Raw genomic sequence first — 22,456 nt, forward strand, 5'->3', positions numbered from 1 at the left:
AAATGACCTGTCATCACCCAAGTGAATTGAACTAGAGATAGCTCGGTAGGAATGGAACCACTCATTGTGAGAAGTGTTCTGACACTTGGTGTCTTCTTTATGGCTTTGCTTTTTGGGCTGAAAACTATCATGAATAGAAATAATCAAATTCAGTAAGTAGTGCTAAAACACAAAACCTCTATTTTTAGAACGCTATCCCTATTCTTTAGGACTAGAATTTCTAGGCCAATCCGATGCTCCTAAAATTTAGGGACCCTTCCAATATGGGTGTCATATGAAAGCTCTTTCCAAGTAGGTCCACTATGACTTGTGACCACTCATCATTGGTAGCCGGCTCTAATGCACTTTCTAGATATCTAGTAATTACAAAGGAACCAAATTTACTAATCGATTGACTATGCAGCAAATATATTAAAAAGGATACAAGTTTTCTTTATGTTGTGTTGTGATAATTTCACATGTATGTACATGGGTCATGTGCATATCATTTAGAATCTCTACTGTCTATCTTTTATTCATCACATGACACTTGTACTTGTGTTGCTAGAAGATTCTAAATGTTGAGAAATGCTTGTATCCTTAATTTCTGTACAACTCAGTCTAAGCATTATATTCTCTTTAGCTAGCCAAGTGGCAACATGAAAAAACAAAGAAACGTGTACCCATAACAATGTAATTAAGTGAGAGTGGGTGACATGACTTTTAGTGAGGTTGGAATAAAGGTAAGTAGATGACTAGAATGCTTTTTGTTTGGTAAAATTATTGTGTACATTCTAAGAGCATTTACAAGAGTGATCAAACTAGTCCATGTTAAATGCAAACAGAAATACAAAACCTCTGCAACATGGCTCAATGTAGTAAATATGCAAGTATCTTTTTCTTTCTTCATCTGCCTTAATATGTAGTCCAAAAGGTACTTTATGCTAGTGCTAAAGCAAGTGATACCTTGATATTGAGGCATGTTCTCGCAAGTTTGTGTGTGTGTGTGTGCGCGCGCGCGTGTATGTCCACACTGGTCTACTACCCCAAGTCAACTCAACCTAGACGACTATCTATCCATGCTGATCTAGTTTTGTGGCTTGACTGTAAGGTCCACACTAGTCTAGTCTGGTGTTGGTGTGACTCTCTCGCCACCCCCCATGTCAGCCTGCTAATTGTTGCCAGCCCATTGACTCAATGATTTCAAGTTAATTTGACGCTTATGTACTTTAAAGGTGATTTGTATTATTTAAGTGTAAATATGATTAAATGATTATGTTTCTATTTAAGGGTGACCAATGGCCAGAGCACCCTATAATTATACTCGGGTTGCAATTGATGAGATGCCCAAGAGAAATTAAAAGTTTAGTCAGGCAGGTAGATTGACCAGAAAGCTCAGATGACTAAGACTTTTATACTCACATAGTAACATTAACTAAAAGCCCATATAATTCAAGTGTTACCAAGACATGTTGGCTCAATGGTTTCAAATTAATTTGATGCTCATGTATTTTGAAAGGTGATTTGTATTTTTTAAGTGTTTTAAAATATGATTAAATGTTCATATTTCTATTTAAGGGTGGCCAATGGCCAGAAGGCCCTATAATTATACTTGGGTCATCATTGACGAGATGTCTAAGAGTAATTAAAAGTTTAGTCGGATAGTCAGATTGATCAAAAAGCTCAGATGACTAAGACTTTTAAACTCAAATAGTTACATTGACTAGAAGCCCATATAATGAGTGGTTTCAGAAAGTAAAATCAGATGCTCATGATTCAAGAAAGAATGAACCTATACAATGAAGCTCTCTAGAAGCCAAATTTGATGACTCTTAAAATTTAGAAGGTAACTATTTTTGGAAGTAGGCCAAATGAAAATTGTATTCGCATCAAAGGCTTGGGAAGTTTACAAGGAAGAATTTTGTCTTTAGTAACTATCTCAAATTCTTAATCATTTGAGATATTTTTAAAATAGAAGGTTTTGAAGCTTTTTTCTCTAAAAAAGTGGCATGTGACATCTAGAGACACGTGCCATTTTGAAGAGACAAGCGTCCCTACACTTGTCATTTTTAGTAAACACTTGTCTTTCATAGCCTCTACTTTTCACTTTTGAACACCCAAGCTCCACACCTATATAATCAAGATCTCTATTTTCATTTGAAATAAGCTCTCATGTTGAAATTTCAGCCATATGCTTTGTATTCTCCTATCTATCTCTCATCCAAGAAGCACTTTCTACTTAGTTTGATCTAATGCAAGCACTTTAAAAAAAAATCAGCTTGCTATCCCAGTTTGTAGAAATTAGGAGTTAAAAATTCTAATTTTCAGAATTTCAACAAATCAATCATTTTGTATATGGTTTAGGCACTTGGTTCCTGTGGTTTTATTTCAATAAATTCTTGTAAAGGGGGAGGGGCCAATTTCCCTCTTAACGTGGTATCAACTCCTCTCTCTCTCTCTCTCTCTCTCTCTCTCTCCTAATTTTCATGGTGATAATTGATCAAGTTGGTTAAGTTCCAAGTATTGTTGTTCTCACGTTCTTCCCCGCGCTTATAGCATGCATCTACACGTACAGGAGGAGTCCCTCCAGACGACCTATATAGTCCTTTAGAGTGTTCCCTCATCCTCTAGTAGTGGCAACCAACCACACCTACGTATAGTTCACCATCACTTGCAGCCATGATGTGATCCCTTTAGTGAGCAGTCACCCGAGATCCCCTAGATATCACTTCACCAGATTGACAACGAGTGCTTACTTGGATCATCTCCATTGGAGCTTGCAGGAGATGGATCCCCACATATCCTTGGTGGGTTTTACAACACAACTTGTTGGAGCACTTCACACCTCAAGTACCATATATTTTTCCTACCCATGTCCATTCCGCCACTCCAAGTAAGAATGTTCCACATAATAGCTAGTATGGCGAGGAGTGCAAGGAAACCCATCTTCGTCTCCAACAAGGTGAAGTACGAGGGACTTAAACACACAACTAGACATGCTTGACCTTTTGTTTGCTAGTGCAGTGGAAGAAGAGTGTATTTCTATCCAGATTGGAGTAGGAGTTTTACCTACAATTCTTGGGACAGGATAGCAATGAGGTGTGGAAGGCATTCTAGGAGCCTTGAGCCCATAGACCCATCACATCTGGGGACACATAACACATATATGCTACCTTACTATATTAGGTATATGGGCAGCTCTCGTTGCCCGAATCACGAGAGGATAGACCCATGTCATCGATCCTTTTCAGCATAGTGAGGGTTTGCGATGCCATTGATAGACTCTAGAATGGCCGGGCCTAGGACCACGATGGACTAGTAATAGAGTACCTATCACATGCCAGAGATATCCTCCCACCCCTTCTAGCCCACCTATTGAATACGGCCTTGTGTGAAGGCTTCCTTGCTAGTTGGTTAGCTAATACTTTAGTACTAATTCTGAAAGCTAGAGACCCTATGGTTTCTATGAATTATAAGACGGTGGTCATGGTTCGTCACGTGCTAGCCAAGCTTTATGGATTGATACTAGAGCATGAACTAAACAAATGGGTAGAGAAGTACCAATATCGTATATGTGGACAAGTAGAGTATAGGAGGGGCTACTCCGCTCTTGATCATATTCTCACGCTTCGAGTCATCATCAAGGAGAGCAGGGCCAGGGAAGGTGAGTATATTGCTGCTTTATGGATTTGTGTAAGGCCTTTGACATAGTACCATGTGCTAGGCTCATGTAGAGATTGTAGGAGTTGGAGGTTTCAATGGAGATGAGATGGGGGGATACTAGCATTGTATGCATTTGTTATAGGATGGGTACAAGCACGAGGAGGGATTTTAGAAGAGATCTCCAGTGCAATTGAAGTGAAATAGGGATGCGCACTTTCACCTACTATATTTGGCCTTTATATTGATGAGATATTAGACTACATTGATGGACTTGGTGTCAGAAGTGGTGCAGCAATGGAAATATAGACAAGTGTTGAAATAAATTACTGCACACAAGACGGAAGAGAAAGAAAACAAAAGAATACTTCAAAAGAAGAGAACCCAAAGATGTGCTTGGGAAATAGAACATATCTGTATATATATATATATATATATATATATATATATATATATATATATATATATATATATATATATATATATATATATATATGCAAATAAAGTGTGGCTAATTATATTACTTTAGAAAAAACCTAAATACAAGGAAGTGCTCATGCTCAACAAACTAGCTAGAGCTGATGCAAAGTCATAGATATATCAAGTATACAAGCTTCTTAGGACAGTCTAGGGGAGATGGGGGTAAGAAGCCATGGAGGGGGGTGGGGGGGATGTATCGCTATCTGGGGCTGCCTGCTTGCATCATGAAAAACAGGTCTTGGCCGCCCCAGGTGCTCATGAAATGAAAATGAAGCTCTTGTTGAGCTCGAGACTCGCCCTGCACCTGGTCCCATCGGCCACTGAGAAAGTGGATGATGGAGGTCCAGAGCTTTGCTAAAGTCGCTTGTACTGAAAGTCTCTCCCCGCCAAAACCTCCTGACACCGCGCCTTCCAGATATGCCATCTAGTAAGACTCCCTATGATCTCCCATACCTCAGAGTGGTCTACTGTGGGCTCCAGTATCTGGCAGATGGGTAGAGCCCCCAAACTGATCACAGTGCACGACCTTGCCTCAATAATGAATATCGTGTCCTGCATCCCAGCCTCGTACAAAAGGTGACGGCCCTGGCTGATTGCCTGCCAGCAGAAAGTTTCCCGTAAGGTATATCTAAGGTTGGGTGCTATACGGCGGAGGATGCGGCATACTCCTCTCCATAAGAGCTACGCCGCCTCACACGATCAAAGGCAGTGCTTTGGGGACTCCAGAGGTTGTTGTGTGCAGCGTTTACAATCTCCCTGCTACATTTGGGCTAACCAACTCCCCACCGCTAGGTCTCCATGTGCCACTAGCCATAGGAAATACGCTACCCTCCTTGGCCTCCAGCTATCCCATAGGCGGCGCCAGAAGGTTCGTCGGAAAGCCTCCGTGATGCTGTGCTCCGCCCAGTGCATGCTGCGCGACGCCGTACAATCCATGTCCTCTTGCATCGGTACATGCTTGCCAATCTTGGTTGTGTACTACTCCAAGAATCTCGGTGGCTTCTTGGCGAGCGTAGTGGTGGGCCATAGGCACTCTCACGGATCCCACTTCAGCTAGGCCTCCATGTGCCACCAGCCATAGGAAATACAATACCCTCCTTGGCCTCCAACTATCCCATAGGTGGCGCCAGAAGGTCCGTCGGAAAGCCTCCGTGATGCTCTGCTCCGCGTAGTGCATGCTGCGCGACGACGTCCAATCCATGTCCTCTTGCATCGGTACATGTCTGCCAATCCTGGCTGTGTACTACTCCAAGAACCTCGGTGGCTTCTTGGCGACTGTAGTGGTCAGCCATAGGCACTGTTACGGATCCCACTTCAGCTCATCAAGTAGCATGCCCTTCCAAATCTAGAGGCGCCACTCCTTGAGCTCCTCCTAGAAGACATAAGGGTTCAACAGTCATATCTTCCCCTGAAGGCTAACCACCCGAATCCTCCTCCATGGAAGGATAACTATCCCCTCATCTTGCTGCCCTTTGTCAAGGGCCAGACGGCCCTCCTCCTATACGGTGAAGAAAGTCCCATGTGGGGCATCTTCCACTCTACCTGCCACATGTAGGGGGATACCTGTTGGTGAACACCTGAGGGCCCATATCTCCCCGAGGTCTACAGGCTCTCGTCTCAGGGGGGGGGGGAAAGCCACACCAGTGGTATTGCTGCGTCTATCTCTCTTCTCCTCAACTCAACTTCTCTCTGGCAACCTGATGCCCGCTGCAACGTCTCCTCGTTCATCATCCTGTACACCTCCCGCCATGTCCTGATGGTACGAGACGGGCCGGCCTTCCACCCAGCCCACTGGATGTGGGGGCGCTCGCCAATCTGTACCCCCTTCCGATCTCTGACACGGGGGTTTCAGATCACCAACTAGCGGTCTATCTCCTCCTGACAGCCTGGAGGGCTCTGAATTAGGGCCTTACGGAGGCCATGCAACACTCGAAGCAGACTGCGTAGGAAGGGGGATTTGGGGGGGGGGTGATCTAGGTTGTCTTGAAGATCCATCTCAGGGACGGCATCCAATCACCTCCAAGCCTCGATCTACACTCTTGGAGACCCTCCTGCAATAGGACCTTCCAAGTTTGCCCTCCTGGTGTGACGCCACAAACTACTAGCTTGTCTAAGAGAGCCATACTCTGATACTTTGGATCTATGATCCCAAGCCCTCTCTCTGACCGATGTCGGATGATGGTCGCCTATGCCACCTTGGCCCGAGAATCCCTGGAGTCGTCTGACCCGGCCTAGAGGAAGTTCCGCAGTAGGCGGCAAAGCTGCACTATACAAGACAAGGCGAAGCTCCAAGCCTTCGCTGGCAGGACCTGGTTAACCACCAAGGCTCGGCTTGCTAGGGAAAGGCGAGCGGTACTCCAGTAGGTTAGCTTTCTCCAAATAGAGTAAAGGACTGGAAGAAACTGTTGGGTTGGAGTGATGTCGAGTCCCACTTGGAACCCTAGGTAACAGACGGTCTGCCCTTTGCACACCCATCTAAATCCTAAGTGAATGCTGCACTTTGTGCTAGAGTCCAGGTCTGTAAGGAAACCAACCGACTTTTGCTTCTCTTGCAGTACAAAAAGGCCTTAGAGAGGCCATCCTCTCCTGGGCATTTTTGCCCGTCCTGTGCATGGAAAGTCTCCTCTAGTTCCTTCTCTGTGAAGGGGGCTAGGAGGGAGTGTCCCATCTCCTCTGTGACAAGGGACGGGACGTGATCCCAGACTTGTTGTCTACACCATTGTTCTTTAGCTGAAGCTGTCTTCTGTTGGAAAAGGTGTTTGTAGTAGTCGGTAGCAATCTCAATCACATCGTCTGGGCTGGAACGAGTCCTCCTATACTGATCCCGAAGATTGTGTATCTGCACTCATCAGGTGTAGGGCTGGTGCACCTGGAAAAATTCCTTGCACATCGTGTCTCCATTCTGTGCTCAGAAGGCTGCTGAGATATGGAATGAGAACTCCGAGTGCCTGTCCTCTAGGCTGGCCGCTCGTGCGCATAACTCTTGTGCGTGGAGGATGGGATTCCTTGGTGCCTCTTGTAGTAATCTCTACATGGCTGTTAAGTCCCGCCGGAGTGCTCTCTCCTTCTCCTAGCTCTGTTGTCTAGCCTACAAGGCTGCCTCCTAGCAGATACTACTTGACTCGGCTAGGACCTCTGCAACTTCCTCTGCGATCCGGTGCCTTCTGTCCCACTCCCTAGTCCGAATTTGCTCAATCTGTCTCTTCACCTTCTCCCTCCTATAGATCGAGTCGGGGATCCGACAGGATTGTGTGTCTAGGGCAGATGCTAGGGGTTCAAGTCTCAAGAGAACTGGGCAGTGATCGAACAAGGTGGTGCCCGCCAACTGCCCTACCTGGCCTCCGCGAGAGCATCCCCACTCTCCCACATAGAACCTATCTAGCCGCTCCAGCAGGACTCCGCCTAGCCGCTTGTATCCCCAAGAGAAGTCCAGTGACCTCTCCCTCCTGTGGAAAGCTAGGTCTCTCCAAGCATCGCGTGCTCCTATTGCTAGTAGGAAAACCTCCCAAGCCTCTTGCTCTTCCCCAGCCATGCCTTGGTAGTTTTTGCCTTTGTCTTGTTGGTCCTCTAAGGCCTCTAGGTTGTTGAAGTCTCCTCCAACAATCCAGGAGTCCACCATTGGGAGTCCTACTGCGATATCCACCCAGAACATGTTGCATGCCCTAATCTCAGTAGGGGCATAGACATCGAGGACTCCAAGGCATGAGTCCCCAATATCCAATTTGATCCATAGAAACCTCCTTGCCACAATTGTCCTGTGGTCTCGTACACAGGCGGTGAGGCTCGGGCCAATAGAGGTGCATATGCCTCCACTCCTACTGTGGGCACTGATGGCGTGCTCCCAGTAAGTGTGTGAACTACCCGGGAGTACCTTCCCTACCCGCTAGGCCTGGGCGGCAATGAGCTTGTGCTCGTGTAGAAGTAATATGTCGATCCGTCCGACAAGGGTAGCATGCTGCAGCTCTTTCCGAACAATCAACTTCTTGGAACCATGTGCTCCATTATAGTGGAGGTTATTCATATTCTAGGATGTGAGATGTAGACTCATGGAGAAACCTGTGATTGACCGAACAAACATCTGTTCGGTGTGGAAGCTATTGACGAGGAAGAGGAGCTATGAGGCATGCAGATATGCTTTGCTGCTGGCGTGGATGGTGAGTTCCATTTCCCCATGGTAGCCCTCGACCAGGGATAATGGGGGTGATGGACGGGCCTGGTGGTACCACTAGAGCATCTATCAACCAAGTTGAGAGGCGAGATTCTGTGCACTGGTAGAAACGGGCCGTTTGTGCCAGGGGCCACTCGATCACATTCATCGGGGCTCTCCACTGCGGAGGGGCTTGAAAGATAATGCTCAGATGTGGGATCTCGACCCCAGTCCACCAATTAATGTCCATCATGCAACCTAGCAACTGCTGGGAGAAAAGTGCCAGTCCACCTTCTCTCATCCACTGGGAGATGTGATTTGCCACTTGGTTCTTCACCTCCTTCTCTATCTGAGTTGACGTCTAGTCTCCTGTGTGAGATGTCTAAAGGAAGAAGGCATAGTTTGGTCCATCCGGTGGTGCTAGTAGATGGACCTTGCCGCTCCTTGACTTGCGTACCACGAAGATTCCCACCTCTTGGGGTATAGTGGGAATTCCCCGCGCTCCGAAACTCTCAGGTAAGACCGCAATCCACTGCGAAAAAACTCCCGTGGTAGCAGCTGCGTCTGTCTCGTGAAAGTGTGATGGGTGGCATAGACGGAAGAATTGGTGGCTGTGTGGGGAGGGGGGGGGGGGGCTAGACTGCCGGTGAGTGGAGGATGTCGGTGTATGGGGCTCCTCAACTCCTGTGGGGAGGGGAGGGGGGTCACTTGTGTTGGGTGGGGATCAGGGGTATTGGTCGGCGGGAGTGATGGTGGAGAGGGGGAGGATTGAAGGGTGGTGGGATGGTCGAAGGCACATGGCGGGTGTGGGGGGGGGGGCTGGTAGCTTTGGAGGGAGGGGATGTGGACTAGGGTCTGGGGGGGAGCCGTGGGGAGGGGGGGGTTAGGGGGTGGGGGATGTGGGTTCTCGGGTGAGGTGGCTTGTGACGCCTCTGTGGGGGTTGGATGTGTAGGCATGTGGTCTTGTCGAGTGGGGCGAGGAGGGGGAGGGAGCGTGTGGTGTTCTACTGGGGGGGCGACGCTCGCTCTCTTGCTCCTTGCTACCGTGGCTCTGTCTAAGGGGTTGTTGGCTGCGCCCCCCCTTGCCGTCTCTCTCTTTGTCGTCTTTGGACCTGTGCACTTTTGCTGCCAGATGTCCGAAGTCATGGCAACGCAGGCACTGGCCGGGCTGCCTGGTCACAATAACCTGCTGCCTAAAGGAGTGTGCGCTTGCCTCAATCTCTAGAAATTGTGGTATCTTCTTTGTCTCTTTTATTGCCACCTGTACCTTTGGGACTCCTGCGGTTGTCATTGTGTCCGCAAAAGAGGCAGGAAGGACAGTGTTGAAGAGCTGTCCAAAGTCTTCCACAAGGTGGCGATACTCTATCGCTAGATCGGGGAAGAGTAGGGTGACCGGGTGTCTAAGGAAACTGTTGTGGAGTGCGAATGCCTCCACTGTGAAACCACTATACGAAGGGACCATGTAGATGACCCCCTTCGTGGAGACATAGGATGAAGTGGCCACTAACTCATGGGCTACGTTTGTTGAGGTGAGTCATATCATGAAGACCCCTTGCCCCATGAGGATTGCCTCCACGATCTGCGCCGTGCCGATGCGCCGCATGGAGTGAAGCCAATCCCGAAGCTAAGCCCTGCACGGTGAGTGTCCTATGACCTGACCAAAGATCGCTGTTTCTTTTAGCTCCAGCTTTGTGGCACGGACTGCTAAGAGATGTTCCTCAGAGAGGACTACGTGCAAAGTGTTTGACTAGGGGGCACTCGTAGAATGCACCGGCGTCTGACGTGAGGTTTCCACTGCGCGTCCCTTCTGAGAACCTACCAATCACACTGCTGTACTATCGGAGGAGGGGGTGTTGCTGCTGCAAGAGGATGGAGCAATGGTGGGGGGATGTGTGATAGCGAGGACGGGGGGGGGGGGGGGGGGGTCTATTTTTTTGATGGCGGTGGAGGCACCGGACGCCACGGGTGATTGCGTCATATTGGAGCCGCATGGGTGGGGGGACCTGGATCCGTAGAGTGAAGGCCAGCGAGTGCGTGGGGGGTCAGAGTGGCATTGCAGAGTGTGGTGGGCCTGGATCGTCCGCTTGGGGGCAGCGCGGGAGAGATACCAGGGTGGGGAGGGAAGGGGGGTAGTGCGAATGGTTGCAAGTAGGTGGGGTCACCCTGCGAACAGGGTGCAGGTGGGGGGGAAGGGGTGGAGGGGGGGAGTGGGGGAGGGGTGGAGGGGAGGGGGGCAGCATAATGGCGAGGAGGAGGGGCTCAGGGGCATAGCGTGGTAGCACAGCTTGATGCTGAGAAGGGGCAGGCAATGTGATGGCGAGTAGCAGGCAAGAGGGATGGGGGGGGGGGGGGGTGCAATGCCAGTCATCGGGGAGGAGTTCGACGGGATTGCAATGGTAGGGGTGAGGGCAGTGGCGTGTCGGTAGGGAGTGTTTGCTAGTCGCACCTGACTTGACAGATGTAATATTGGAATCCATATACCAAACACAATAACGACGTGTACAAAAGTGAGTCACTGGCTGCATGGACATTGCACAAGCTCCTCTCTCCAATGGGAAGACCACTTGAAGAATGATGATGACCGAATGGGAGGGTGAGGAGCCATAGAATAAATAGGCATAAAATAGAACTAAAATGGTGAGGTTGCTTACTCCTCGTAGTCCTTCCATAAGTGTCCCTTCTTATCATAGTGATAACACTGGGCCTTCGACTTCTTTTTCGTGTCACCTCTCTTTGAAGCTATAAAGGCCTCACTCGAACCTCCATAATGGGACGGAAGCCTCCCCTATAAATGCAAAGATGCCTCACGCTCAAGCAACATTGAGGACATATGTGTAAAGCTCACAGGTGTAGAGGATGTTTGCACCGGCAAAGCATTGGCCACTCCATCAAACTCTGGGGGGAGCTTATAGAGTACCATTCCCACTAGATGTGCCTTTGGAAGGGAAGATTGTATGTATCGAAGCTGGTTCTGTACTTGTGTAACACGGAGCAAAAAGGACTGAATGGTGTCCTTCGGCTCAAATTTCATCTATTGAAGCTATCCATAAAGGGTCACAGCATGCCTGGGGGAAGGTGCCTTGTACATCATCTGAAGCTTTGACCATGCTTCGGGAGATGTTCTGCAATAGGTAATCGTCGACAAAACTTCTTTAAAAATACATCGAAGCAGTGCAGAGTACGCATGTGCATTGTCCGAATCCCATGTAAGCACAACTTTCTCATGGTTGGCCTCATCAAAATCTTTGGGAAGAGGGAAAGGACGTTGAGGCCGAGAAATAGCTCCACATACAATGTACCAAATATGCTTCTGCACAAACCAGGCTTTCATCATAACACTCCAATAAGATAGTCAAGTCCATGTTAACTTATCATTTGTAGAATGGCACGGAGGAGCCATTTGGAGAAGAGAAGAAGAGAAGATAGAGGAAAGAGATAATACGGAGAGGGAATACAGCCAAACCAACAGCAAAGACTTCACAATATGAGAGTTCACATGTAGTGTAACAAAAAATCTGATTAGAAATGAAGGCCAACTGCTACAAAATGAATAAAAACCAGTCAAAAACTGCTAGAAACAGCAAAAACGCCATGTTCAAACAGTCGCGCAGCCATGGTTAGGGGCAGAAAATGAAAAACACAGGCTGGTTGAGCATTTAATGCAGAAAACTGACGATTGCAGGCTGAAAACGTATGTTGCTGGTCTGAAAAACGCAGGCCTGATCAGCAGGGGAGAGAAAGACCTGCAATTAGGACGAAAATCACAGCAAGAATCTAGATCCTGTAATCTGATACCATGTTGGAAGTGGTGCAGCAATGGAAAACAAGTGATGAAATAAACTGGTGAATACAAGACATAAGAGAAAGAAAACAAATGAACATTGCAAAAGAAGAGAACTCAGGGATGTGTTTGGGAAATGGAATCCATATTCCAAACAGGAGAACGGTGCGTACACCAGTGAGTCACTGGTTGTGTGGGCATTGGCACCGGCTCCTCTCTCCAACCGGAAGACCACTTGAAGAATGATGATGACTAAATGGGAGGAGGAGGAGGAGCCGTAGAACAAATCGGCATAAAATAGGCCTAAAATGGCAATTGGTCGGCTAGCATTTAATGCTGGTTGACTTGCATAAAATGCCACAAATGCAACACAAAAACCAGTAAAATAATGCCTGAATAATGACTAGTGTGCTCAACCCAATTGGCATGCACAGATTCACACATGAGCTAACAAATACTCTGTTCACACTTAAGGGGAGGGAGATGGTCTGGGGGGAGTATTGATACCCATATTAATGTATGCTAATGACATATTTTTCATCTCCAGCACATCGGAGGGGTTGCAACACCACCTAGATGCACTATAGGCCTTCTGTCAGGATAGGGATCTCATAGTGATCCTTGGGAAAACCAAGTTTATGGTGTTTAACACTTCCTCCCAGTGGATTTGGCGATTCCCTATTTCACATATGGAGAGAAAATAGTGGAGGTGGTCCAAAGATATGTTTACTTGGTGATTACATTTTTAGGGTTGATGCACACACATATAGTTTTAGGAATCTCGGATGAAGCTCTAGCTTTTCGACACTCTGGTCACACCAACACTTCTGTATGGCCCCTCCATATGGGGATTGAGCCTCTACCACACGAGGAGAGCCAAAGGATTGACCACTACCTAGGGGGGATGAGATATATGAGGGATGGGAGCAAATGGAGAGACCCCTAGTAGCTTAGTCGAGAGGAGTTGAACCACATCATCATGATGGACATTATTCAGCTATATAGCCAGAACATGGATGACACCTACTGAGGATCTAGAGACAAATATGGCTTTCTATTGGAAGCATCTTTTGCACATATCCCTTGATGTCTTTGTTTTTTGCTTGAGATACATGGATGCCCACTTGTCTCATAGTGTGTGATGCACCATTGGATAGCTCCGTACATCTTGACACTAGCTCTGGATCGAGATAGGTAGATACAACACAAACTTCCTTCCCTTGGAGGATTGGATTTGCCAGCTTTGTTAGCTCGAGCGAGAGACAAAGGAGCACTACTTATGCAAATGCCTAGCATACATGAGATCCAAGGGCACTTCCATTGCTTGTTTAGAGTGGGATTTGGGCCACTATCTAGGGTGATGGATTTTGTGGATCAAAGATTTCTCGGGCTCTTCTTATTGGAGCTATGCCACCATAGAGAGCCCTTCTTACGGACTCAGGAGTGGAGACATGGAACCACACATGAGTGCACACTCACGGAGCTCTACAAAGCATTGACTACTCCCTCCACCACAGAGCCCCCATTAGACCTGTTGGCAGCCCCACCACGGGGGACCACACTAGACATAGCCATATAGAGTTGTAGGGCGTGTTGCCCACGCCCCAGTTGCTCCACACCCCCATAGGAGGCACCATTTGCAGATATGGAGGATACTACATTGTCATTGGCCTACCTCACCGCTTTAGCTTCTCTATGCTAGATAGACCCATGAGAGTTATCTTGGGATGAGAGTGCCTCTTGAGCAGCTCCACATTGTATTTGGCTTAGACATCATTTTGTACTCATGAGCTATGTATTGCTTACAGTTTTTTTTCCATTTAGTTAGTCATAGCATCAGATGACAGCTACTTTGGGACTTGGGGGAATTCCCTAACTTTTTAGGTGTAACATTTTGGTCTCATAGGTTGATTTGGCTTTTTGTAGATGTTAATATAACTTTCTTTCTTTCTTCTTCTCTCATTCTTAATCTACCTTATGATTTAGTCCCAAAGGTACTTTGTGTTAGTGCTAAAGCAAGTGACAAGCCACAAAAGTCCTTGATTAATAATCTATTTGTAGGGATAATTGACATGCGTAGTTGGCTTTTTGCTTACTTTATCTGAAAGAACGCTTGTATTGTAACAGTTTAGTTGTGATCTTGAGATCCATGACCACAGCATTTATGAAGACATTAGTTTCAGAAGATGCCCATGAAAGTTTCATTTTAGACCTTATATATATTTTTTTAAATTTCTATTTTTTTGATTTCAGGATGGCACCTGAGGTTATGGAGCAAGTTCATGGGTATGATTTCAAGTAAGCATCATTCTCTCGGAATCTCTGCTTAATTCAATTTTCTTATGTACTTATGGCACTGCATGCAAGTAATTGAAGCGTGGAGTTTCCAAACTTGCGTACTTTTGGATAGTACATAATGGGTTGGTTGTATCAAAGTTTTGTCTTTGCACATGTGGGTAGTATTGTGGGGAGCTGCCACATTGGGGTCTTGTACACTCTATTTTGTCTGTGATGGATAACCTTTGCCCTTCCTTTTTTGCTGGTCGATGACAAAGCAGACAAATTTTGGGTCTTCTTGAAATCTATGAGTGTGACTTTTTGCAGGGCTGATATTTGGTCCTTTGGGATCACAGCCTTGGAGCTAGCACATGGGCATGCCCCCTTCTCGAAGTACCCTCCTATGAAGGTTCTAGATAGTTTTGCCATTTACAGCTCTTGATGTTTAAGTGGGAACTTATTTGCTATCAACGCATGCCAAAAAGAAAAGGATCCGTTGAAGTGTATTTGACTTTGTAATATAGTTTTTAAAAAGCAGTGAAGGTCATCAATGACTGATAAGACATTTTCTTGTTAATGACAGGTACTTTTGATGACCTTACAAAATGCCCCTCCAGGGCTTGACTATGAGAGAGACAAAAGGTTTTCAAAGGTAAATCACTAGTATTATTAACCCTCTTCATGTGATTCATCAAGATGCAAGGCAACTGTTTCAGCTTTTTATTCATCTCTTTGGATTTGGGGGCCCTTTTCTTTTTTTGGGGGGGGGGGGGGGGGGGCGCTTTGGTGTTTGTTCCTTCAGTCATTCAAAGAGATGATAGCAATGTGTTTGGTGAAAGATCCTACAAAACGTCCAAGTGCAGAGAAATTGCTCAAGCACTCTTTCTTCAAGCATGCTCGCTCTGCTGAATACGTTGCTCGAACAATATTGGATCCTCTTCCTCCTCTTTGGGAACGTGTGCATGACTTGAAGGTCTGTGAAACTAATCTTACTATACATGGTCATATATGCCATTATCAGCTCCGGGAATTTCGGTTATCTTGTTTAACATTTTTACAAGTAGCCTCATAATGAATGGATTTGTATTACAGATGAAAGATGCCGCACGTCTAGCTCAAAAGAAAATGCCGTATGGGGAGCAAGAAGAGAGGTCTCAGGTACACCTTTCTTTCAAAGATTTGTATGCTTACTTATATTGTAAGTTTGAAACTGCTCCCTTGATAGTCTTGTTTGCAAATTAACCTTTGAGCTGTCTCTATCAAGAATGAGTACAAGCGAGGTGTTAGCGGCTGGAATTTTGATTTAGAAGACATGAAGGCACAGGCTGCTCTGGTATGATGTTTATAATATCCACATATTGCTTCTCTCTTACTCTTTAAAAAGAATGCATAACATCAGACTATTAGTGCACTATGTTTTCTTGATGCTGACATAATAAACATTCACAAAGCTTGTCAATTTTCTGTGCATCTTCAGGACGATGTTGAAGTTACTGCTGTGAAGGAAGAGCCATTTTTAAAGGAAGGTGAGAAGAAAACCATGGATGCCTTGGAGACAGTTCAGGCAACGTCACCACCACCATCAATCAATCAGGATGCCGAAGCTTGTCCACAGCCTGTAACAATTCATTCCCTCAAAGTGGAAAGCACAACTGATGTTAGTTTTCTTTGTTTAATTTGTATACTTTTCTGGTAAGACCATATGCGAAGTCTTATTCTAGTGAGACCTTGATGTTTCTGTTCTCTTTTGTGCTCACCAGGCTGGTGAACGTGTTACACGTATTCGTTCAGGACCTTTGCCTTCTCCTTCTCCAGCTACATCAAAAATACCTAATGATACCAAGTAATTACTTACCATTTGACATCTTTCAAATTGATGGCAGTGGTTTGTTTTTTCAAAATGCTTAGATGTGTCAGAATGCATTAGATGATTTTCCTGTAGAAATATGGGTGTTTATGACTTTTCTAAGCATACTAATTCAAAAGGTGGAACATAAAAAAGTAGGAGATCATAATATAGAGGAATCTAAGTATGCAGATTAGTATGTTTCTCTAGTTTGAATGCTGGGCAAGGTAGCTATATCCTAGCCCTCTAGCGTGAATGCCCAAACCTAAGAATAAAATGATCTAAGAAGTCCAAAACCCCACAAAACCAGGCACAAATGGTCAAATGGGGCAATACTAGCACAGCTGCTGACTCTGAGAAGGAAAATAACCTATATGGCATTGGGACTAGTATTCTTTAAAAGGACTCATCTTTTGTTACAGAAATTTGTATCAGAGTATAGGTTCAACCAATCGGGAGTTTGTTATTCGTGGGGATTTTAGGTTGCACTCTATAGCATAGATCATATGAAGTTACACTAACAATTAAGGGATATAGAATTGTTTGGTTCCTCAATTTCAGCCCAGCTATTAAGGGATATAGAATTGTTTGGTTCCTCAATTTCAGCCCAGCTTTGTGCTCTCTTACTATTCTGACTATAACTTTCCAAAGTTCTGCACAGGCCTCCACATCCAGGAGTTGGGAAGAAGGAGCCCAAGCATATGTAAGTGGTGTTGGCAACCTGCCTTATGCAGTTTACTGACAATATGAGTTTACGAGCTGCTTGGAAGTTATCCCATTTTCTTACCTAACGACACCCTCGAACAGTATCTAGGTGTTGTCATCTATGATTTCTGCAGGAGTTTAACTTTGAAGCTGAAATGGATGTGCAGTGGACGCTTTGATGTTTTCGAGGATGACCCAGATCAAGACAGTGCAGATTCACCTCATGGGATCAAGAGCTTGCAGCAGCAGAAAGGAGAAGAGAAAGAGACTGTTGCAAAAGATGATGACGAGAAGCATATAATAGGCACAGAAGTAGTTCCTGATGATGAGAAGGAACAGAGAATGGAAGTTGAACAAGCTGATGACAATGTGCATGATCATGAACATTCTCATTCAGTATGCAGTGTTTCGACAGATGAATACACAGATGATGCACATGAAGAAGACAGGTTTGCATCTTGAGTGCATTCTGAAATTCAGATGTGACTCAAAAATTTATGTGTCCTAATTCCTTTGTCCTTCTCGAGCAATGGTTACTTTGATAACATTGTGTATTCTCATGTTGGATGTATGCTAAGTTGGTTGCCTTAAATTCTAATAGAGAAGATTGCAGATGAAACCTCCAGTTATACCTTTTACAACGATTTAGGATGTAATATCCATGATCTGCCTTCACTCTCTTCAATGTCCTGACTGGTGCAGTGTCTCCCTTTACTTGTTTGGTTCAAAAACCTAAGAACTTTCACATTATGCAATTTTGGTAAATTTATGTACCAATACATTGCAAATTTTCACATCATTGAGCTTGTAGGTTTTCCTTTAGAAGGCACGATTGAATGGGGCACAGATGGTTGGAATTTGGCACTAAATACTGTTTTGACAACCTCAATGTGGCCATAAAGAGCCCTCATTCATGAACAGACCAGCTCTTGCGTATTTGTCATGTGGCCTACATGTTGAGATCAAGTCATCTGGTAAGTTTGGGTTCTTGTGTGCCTATGCTATTATGGTGTAGATATTATGAACTGATGGCTGGGTTCAGGCTTAGTAACCTAAATTATTGCCAGTATAAAAAAGGAACAACAAAAACACCAAAGAAAAAAAGGAAGAAAGAAAAGAAAAGAAACCAAACCATGGCGTGCTGCTGGGCCACTACCGCACCAAGCAGTGTTTGGTCAACTTCAATGTGGCCATAAAGAGCCATCCTTTATGAGATGCAAGACTCCCGCAAAGTCCAGTCTGAGCTATGCATGACAGAACCCTTGTTAAGGTCAAGTCACCTTGTGAGTCGGGTTAATGTGCGCCTATGCAATTCTGGGTTTCGTAGATATCATAAGCTGACGGCTGGGTGGACAGTAACTTCAATTGTTGCAAAAGTGTGATTATGCTTTTGGAGGGGGGAAGTCCAAACAGCCTTTTTCTTCTTCTTAAAGAGCCCTTGTTTATGACATGTAAGACTCCCACAAAGTCTGGTCTGAGCTATGCATGGCATGAGCCGTGTTAAGATCGAGTCACCTTGTGAGGGGGAAGTCCAAACAGCCTTTTTCTTCTTCTTAAAGAGCCCTCATTTATGACATGTAGGACTCGCACAAAGTCTGGTCTGAGCTATGCATGGCATGACCCATGTTAAGATCAACTCACCTTGTGAGTTGGGTTATTGTGTGCCTATGCAGTTCTGGGTTTTGTACATATCATGAGCTGATGGATGGGTGGACTCTTAGTAACTTCAATTGTTGCAAGCGTGTGATGCTAAAGGGGGGGCAAAAAATTCCCAACAGCCTTTTTCTTCTTCTTATCCTCTCCCAGAAAAAAAGAAACCTTTTCACACAAGGGCACTAGCCATGATGGATGATGGTTCAAATCCATAATTCACCCTGGACCCATAAAGGATGAGTCTGCTGCAAAGGGAATTCAGTTGGAAAGGGGTCTAGAACCACACCAACTGCTAGCAATGCAGCAAGCATTGGCAAGCCCTTACAAGAAATGTCTGACCCTCCCGCATTTAGGATCCTCAAATCTACAACCTCTGTGTTATATGCTCACATTTTGCCACCTACATACTTTGATAACTGTGGCATGAGCTGCAATTTCAACTTGCCTCTTATTGGGTTGCAGCTCATTGTAATCTTGGAATAACTGTTGATCCATGAATTTCTGTTCACGTAGGTCTGTATTGTTTTTGGCATGGTTTACCTTCTTTCACTAAGGATGCTTGTTATAGAGAGAGGCTGTTTTGCTAGGGTCTGTGACATGTTGCTTCACAAGTATAATTTCAAATTTGTTAATGGGTTTTGATGCAAATGTTTTGACTGTAATAACCAGGGAGTCAAATCTAGTGGAACATACGGTGGAGGAAGAAGCCCGAACACAAGGGCTAAAAGAGAAGCCTCTGAGTGGGCCTCTAATAGCTGGTATGGCTCAGGACAACAGGTCTTCTAATGGGCCTGCGGTGTTGTCAAAGTGTTTGGAAGGTGAGCTTAGTTGATGGTATTTATTTGAATGCATTAGTTTTTGTTCTTGGCACATTGATATAGCCTTGGCATTTGTCTCTATTTGGAGGGAATTTTGTTTGGAAGAAGGAAAGTTGGGCCACATCTTATCTGTCTTTATTTTATCTAGAGTTGGGCTCTGGTGATATTTCTGCCTTACTTTTTTGTGATGATGGGTGTGCATATCACAGCAGATTCAAAAAATCAAAAGGAGTCTTTAGAAGATAAGTTGAAGACACCACTGATTCAGAAAAAAGGACGATTCTCTGTCACATCACATGACATGGAGCTGCAAGAGGCAAGTATTTTTCATCTATTTCTCTTTAGGTTATGCTATTTTCATTTCGTCTTGCTGCTTCCAGTAAACAAGCATGAACCTTATTGGGTTTCCAGGATGCTCAATCTTCAGCTGCTCGGAGGAATGCAAGTGTCCAGGCATGGTTATTAACTCTACTGTCTATTACAAACCAAGTTCTCTATTTCTACTGTTAATAAGAAAAAAAAGAGTATATTGAACTTTGTGAGTTTTGGAGTGCCACTTGTTATTTCTGAAACGAGTGTGTATCCTACCCAGACATCTGTGCTTCACAAATCTTCCAGTGTTGGTGATTGGCTTCCAGAACGGCGTTCAGCGGTATGAGCATATCCAAAATCTCTGCGACTTTTTATCACATAGCACTAAACTTGCCTTCTGAATTTAACGATAAGTCTTCATAGAAATCTGGCATCTTTTAGTCCAAATTTGAAGCACGAATAATATTTCCAATGTTTTAGATGATCTTCATTGATGTGATATGCCTAGAACAAATTCAAGTTTTTTTGGGGCTTGTCATTGGTTGGCTTAAAATTAAGGATCCTGATAAGAGATGTGTAGGATTTGTTGATTCTTTCCAACTGAAAGGCTACATGTTTACCATCCACCGGGACTGTGTAGCTTTGATATTGATTAAGACATGAAAGGAAGCCTGATGTCGAATTGAATTTTGTTATACTATTAAATTTCACTATTGATCAACCCTTGAAAGGGTAACCAATGTCAAATTGAATTTCTTCTATACTTCCCCATCAAACATTGAGCTGACATTACAATCATCTCTCCCTTAGGCAAGGTTTGTTCTTAGAACTCACATGATTACTTCATAGGCTTCCAATATTGTAATCAAGATGATGTACACCAAACCGAGTTCCAGGTACATATACACATGGTTACCATATTAGAGTCCTTAGTCAATATTGACTTGCTTAGGATTTTAGTGCTTACATCTCCATTTATTACTATACTGAGTTGTATTTGAATAGACGTCTCCATGCTGGTCCAATAACGTGAAGTTTAATCAAAGAGGAAAACTGATGTGGGAATGCCAAACTGAAATCCTAAGCAAGTCAATATTGACTTGCTTAGGATTTTAGTGCTTACATCTCCATTTATTACTATAGTGAGTTGTATTTGAATAGACGTCTCCATGATGGTCCAATAACATGAAGCTTAATCAAAGAGGAAAACTGATGTGGGAATGCCAAACTATCCAAGTCTCTATACTCATCATAACCAGCAGATCCATGCAGTGTTACTTTTTTACTCAAACACAAGTAATGAGCATAAGTATCACATGAGACCATAGGGCATGCATAACTGTACTTCAATCAAGATGCTTTTGGTACTTTAGGGCAAGAAGTTTTCCCACTCTCAAAGGGGAGGCAAGCTAAAGCTATGTGGAAAAAGTAAAAACAAGCTAGAGCCTGTCTTTTGCTAGAATCCAAAGATACGTAGGTGGGGAGAGGAGTAAGATTGCGGTTACTGCCATGAGCATTTGAACCAAAGGATATGCTATGCTATATGATCCATTGAACCAGAGGGTCCCATGGGAAAGTGATGGAAACTTAGAAGAGAGCTGAAGGACTCATCTTGCCTATCTTCAAGGGAGACAAAGATTGCTTTAGTGCTGAAGTCTATGGGAGGGGCAGAGAAACATTTGATGGAGAGTGAAGTATGTGGCCCGCTAGAAACATGTGAAAGCAATGACTTTTTGTGGTATCCCCAAGGAAGGTCGTAACTCGACCTCGGGAGGGGAAAAGCCTCCATACTGGTCGAAGAATGTGAAATGCAACCAAAGAGGAAAACCCAAGTCAGAGTGTTGAAACTTGGACCATCTGAGTATCTACCCTGATCAAAACCGGTAGGTCCTTGCAATGTTAATTCTTGACTGAAACACAACCAATGACCATAAGTACCATATGAGACCAGAGGACATGCGCACCTCTTCTTCAACAAAGATATTGGTGCATTAGTGTAAGTCTTCCCCGCCCCAAGGTGGGGCAAGCTAAAGTGTGGAAAAGCTACAAACAAGCTAGAGCTAGCCTTGCTAGAATATGAAGAGATGCAAGTGGGAAGGACAGTAAAGTCGTAGTTAGTGCCAAGGTATTTGGACCAAGGGAGGCGCTATGCCCCATGATCCACTGGATCGAAGGTTCTCATGGGAAAGTCCAAGAGGACTAAAGTCCATTAGAAGGGTGATAGGCCCATCACAAACCCCTTCTGGTATCATGATGGGGATTGGCTAAAGGGATTGTCCAATGACCATATGACCAATGGATGTCCATTGGTTAGTATGAGTGCCTTATGGGTGCGGTGGATAAGCTGTAGATGTAGGAGCATGATCCCCTCTCGGTTGGGAAGGTATGTAGTAGTACTCTTACTTGATGGGCTTGAGGTCCTAGGTGGAGTAGAGGGTGAGGATTTGGGTAGGCTGTCTTTGGTCTTCGAATAAGATTTGTCTTTAAGTGATTCCGTCTTTGGTCTTCGAATAAGATTTGTCTCTAAGTGATTGGTCTTTTGGCAATATTAGCAATACCTATTTTTCTTGAGGATATTTTACCAACCTAGCTTTAATCCACTTTTTTGTTTTTTTTTGGGGGGGGGGGGGGGGGCGAGGGAAGGGGAAGGTACTTTGCTCTTCACTAACCAATTGGTTCTTATTGTTATTCTTCCCACTTTTCGGCTTCCCTTTTTGAGGGTTGGAAATAAGTGTCTCCTTTGAAGTTGGCAACATGAGTTTTCTTGTGAACCTGATCGAAACAACCTTGCATACTGT

At 44.8% G+C, this 22,456-nt stretch overlaps 1 protein-coding gene across 6 annotated transcripts in view; it reads left to right on the forward strand.

The window, feature by feature from the left end:
• The window catches only part of LOC148017328 (uncharacterized), a 111,005-nt gene that overhangs the window by 55,183 nt on the left and 33,366 nt on the right, over positions 1-22,456 (forward strand). For 3 of the 6 annotated variants that reach the window (XM_087663446.1, XM_087663450.1, XM_087663448.1), the window contains exons 4-17: positions 14,301-14,345; positions 14,652-14,733; positions 14,908-14,976; positions 15,127-15,297; positions 15,417-15,482; positions 15,589-15,657; positions 15,802-15,981; positions 16,085-16,167; positions 16,832-16,873; positions 17,043-17,324; positions 19,198-19,346; positions 19,556-19,662; positions 19,758-19,799; positions 19,939-19,998. In XM_087663446.1, the coding sequence (XP_087519572.1) occupies positions 14,301-14,345; positions 14,652-14,733; positions 14,908-14,976; positions 15,127-15,297; positions 15,417-15,482; positions 15,589-15,657; positions 15,802-15,981; positions 16,085-16,167; positions 16,832-16,873; positions 17,043-17,324; positions 19,198-19,346; positions 19,556-19,662; positions 19,758-19,799; positions 19,939-19,998 (1,447 nt within the window). The remainder of the gene's footprint in view (positions 1-14,300; positions 14,346-14,651; positions 14,734-14,907; positions 14,977-15,126; positions 15,298-15,416; positions 15,483-15,588; positions 15,658-15,801; positions 15,982-16,084; positions 16,168-16,831; positions 16,874-17,042; positions 17,325-19,197; positions 19,347-19,555; positions 19,663-19,757; positions 19,800-19,938; positions 19,999-22,456) is intronic. The other 3 variants (XM_087663447.1, XM_087663449.1, XM_087663451.1) reach the window with 2 other exon arrangements.

This window comes from Lygodium microphyllum, chromosome 22, assembly GCF_053477565.2.
Source record: "Lygodium microphyllum isolate KBCC chromosome 22, Lygodium_microphyllum_v1.1.10, whole genome shotgun sequence".
Taxonomy (NCBI): Eukaryota; Viridiplantae; Streptophyta; class Polypodiopsida; order Schizaeales; family Lygodiaceae; genus Lygodium; species Lygodium microphyllum.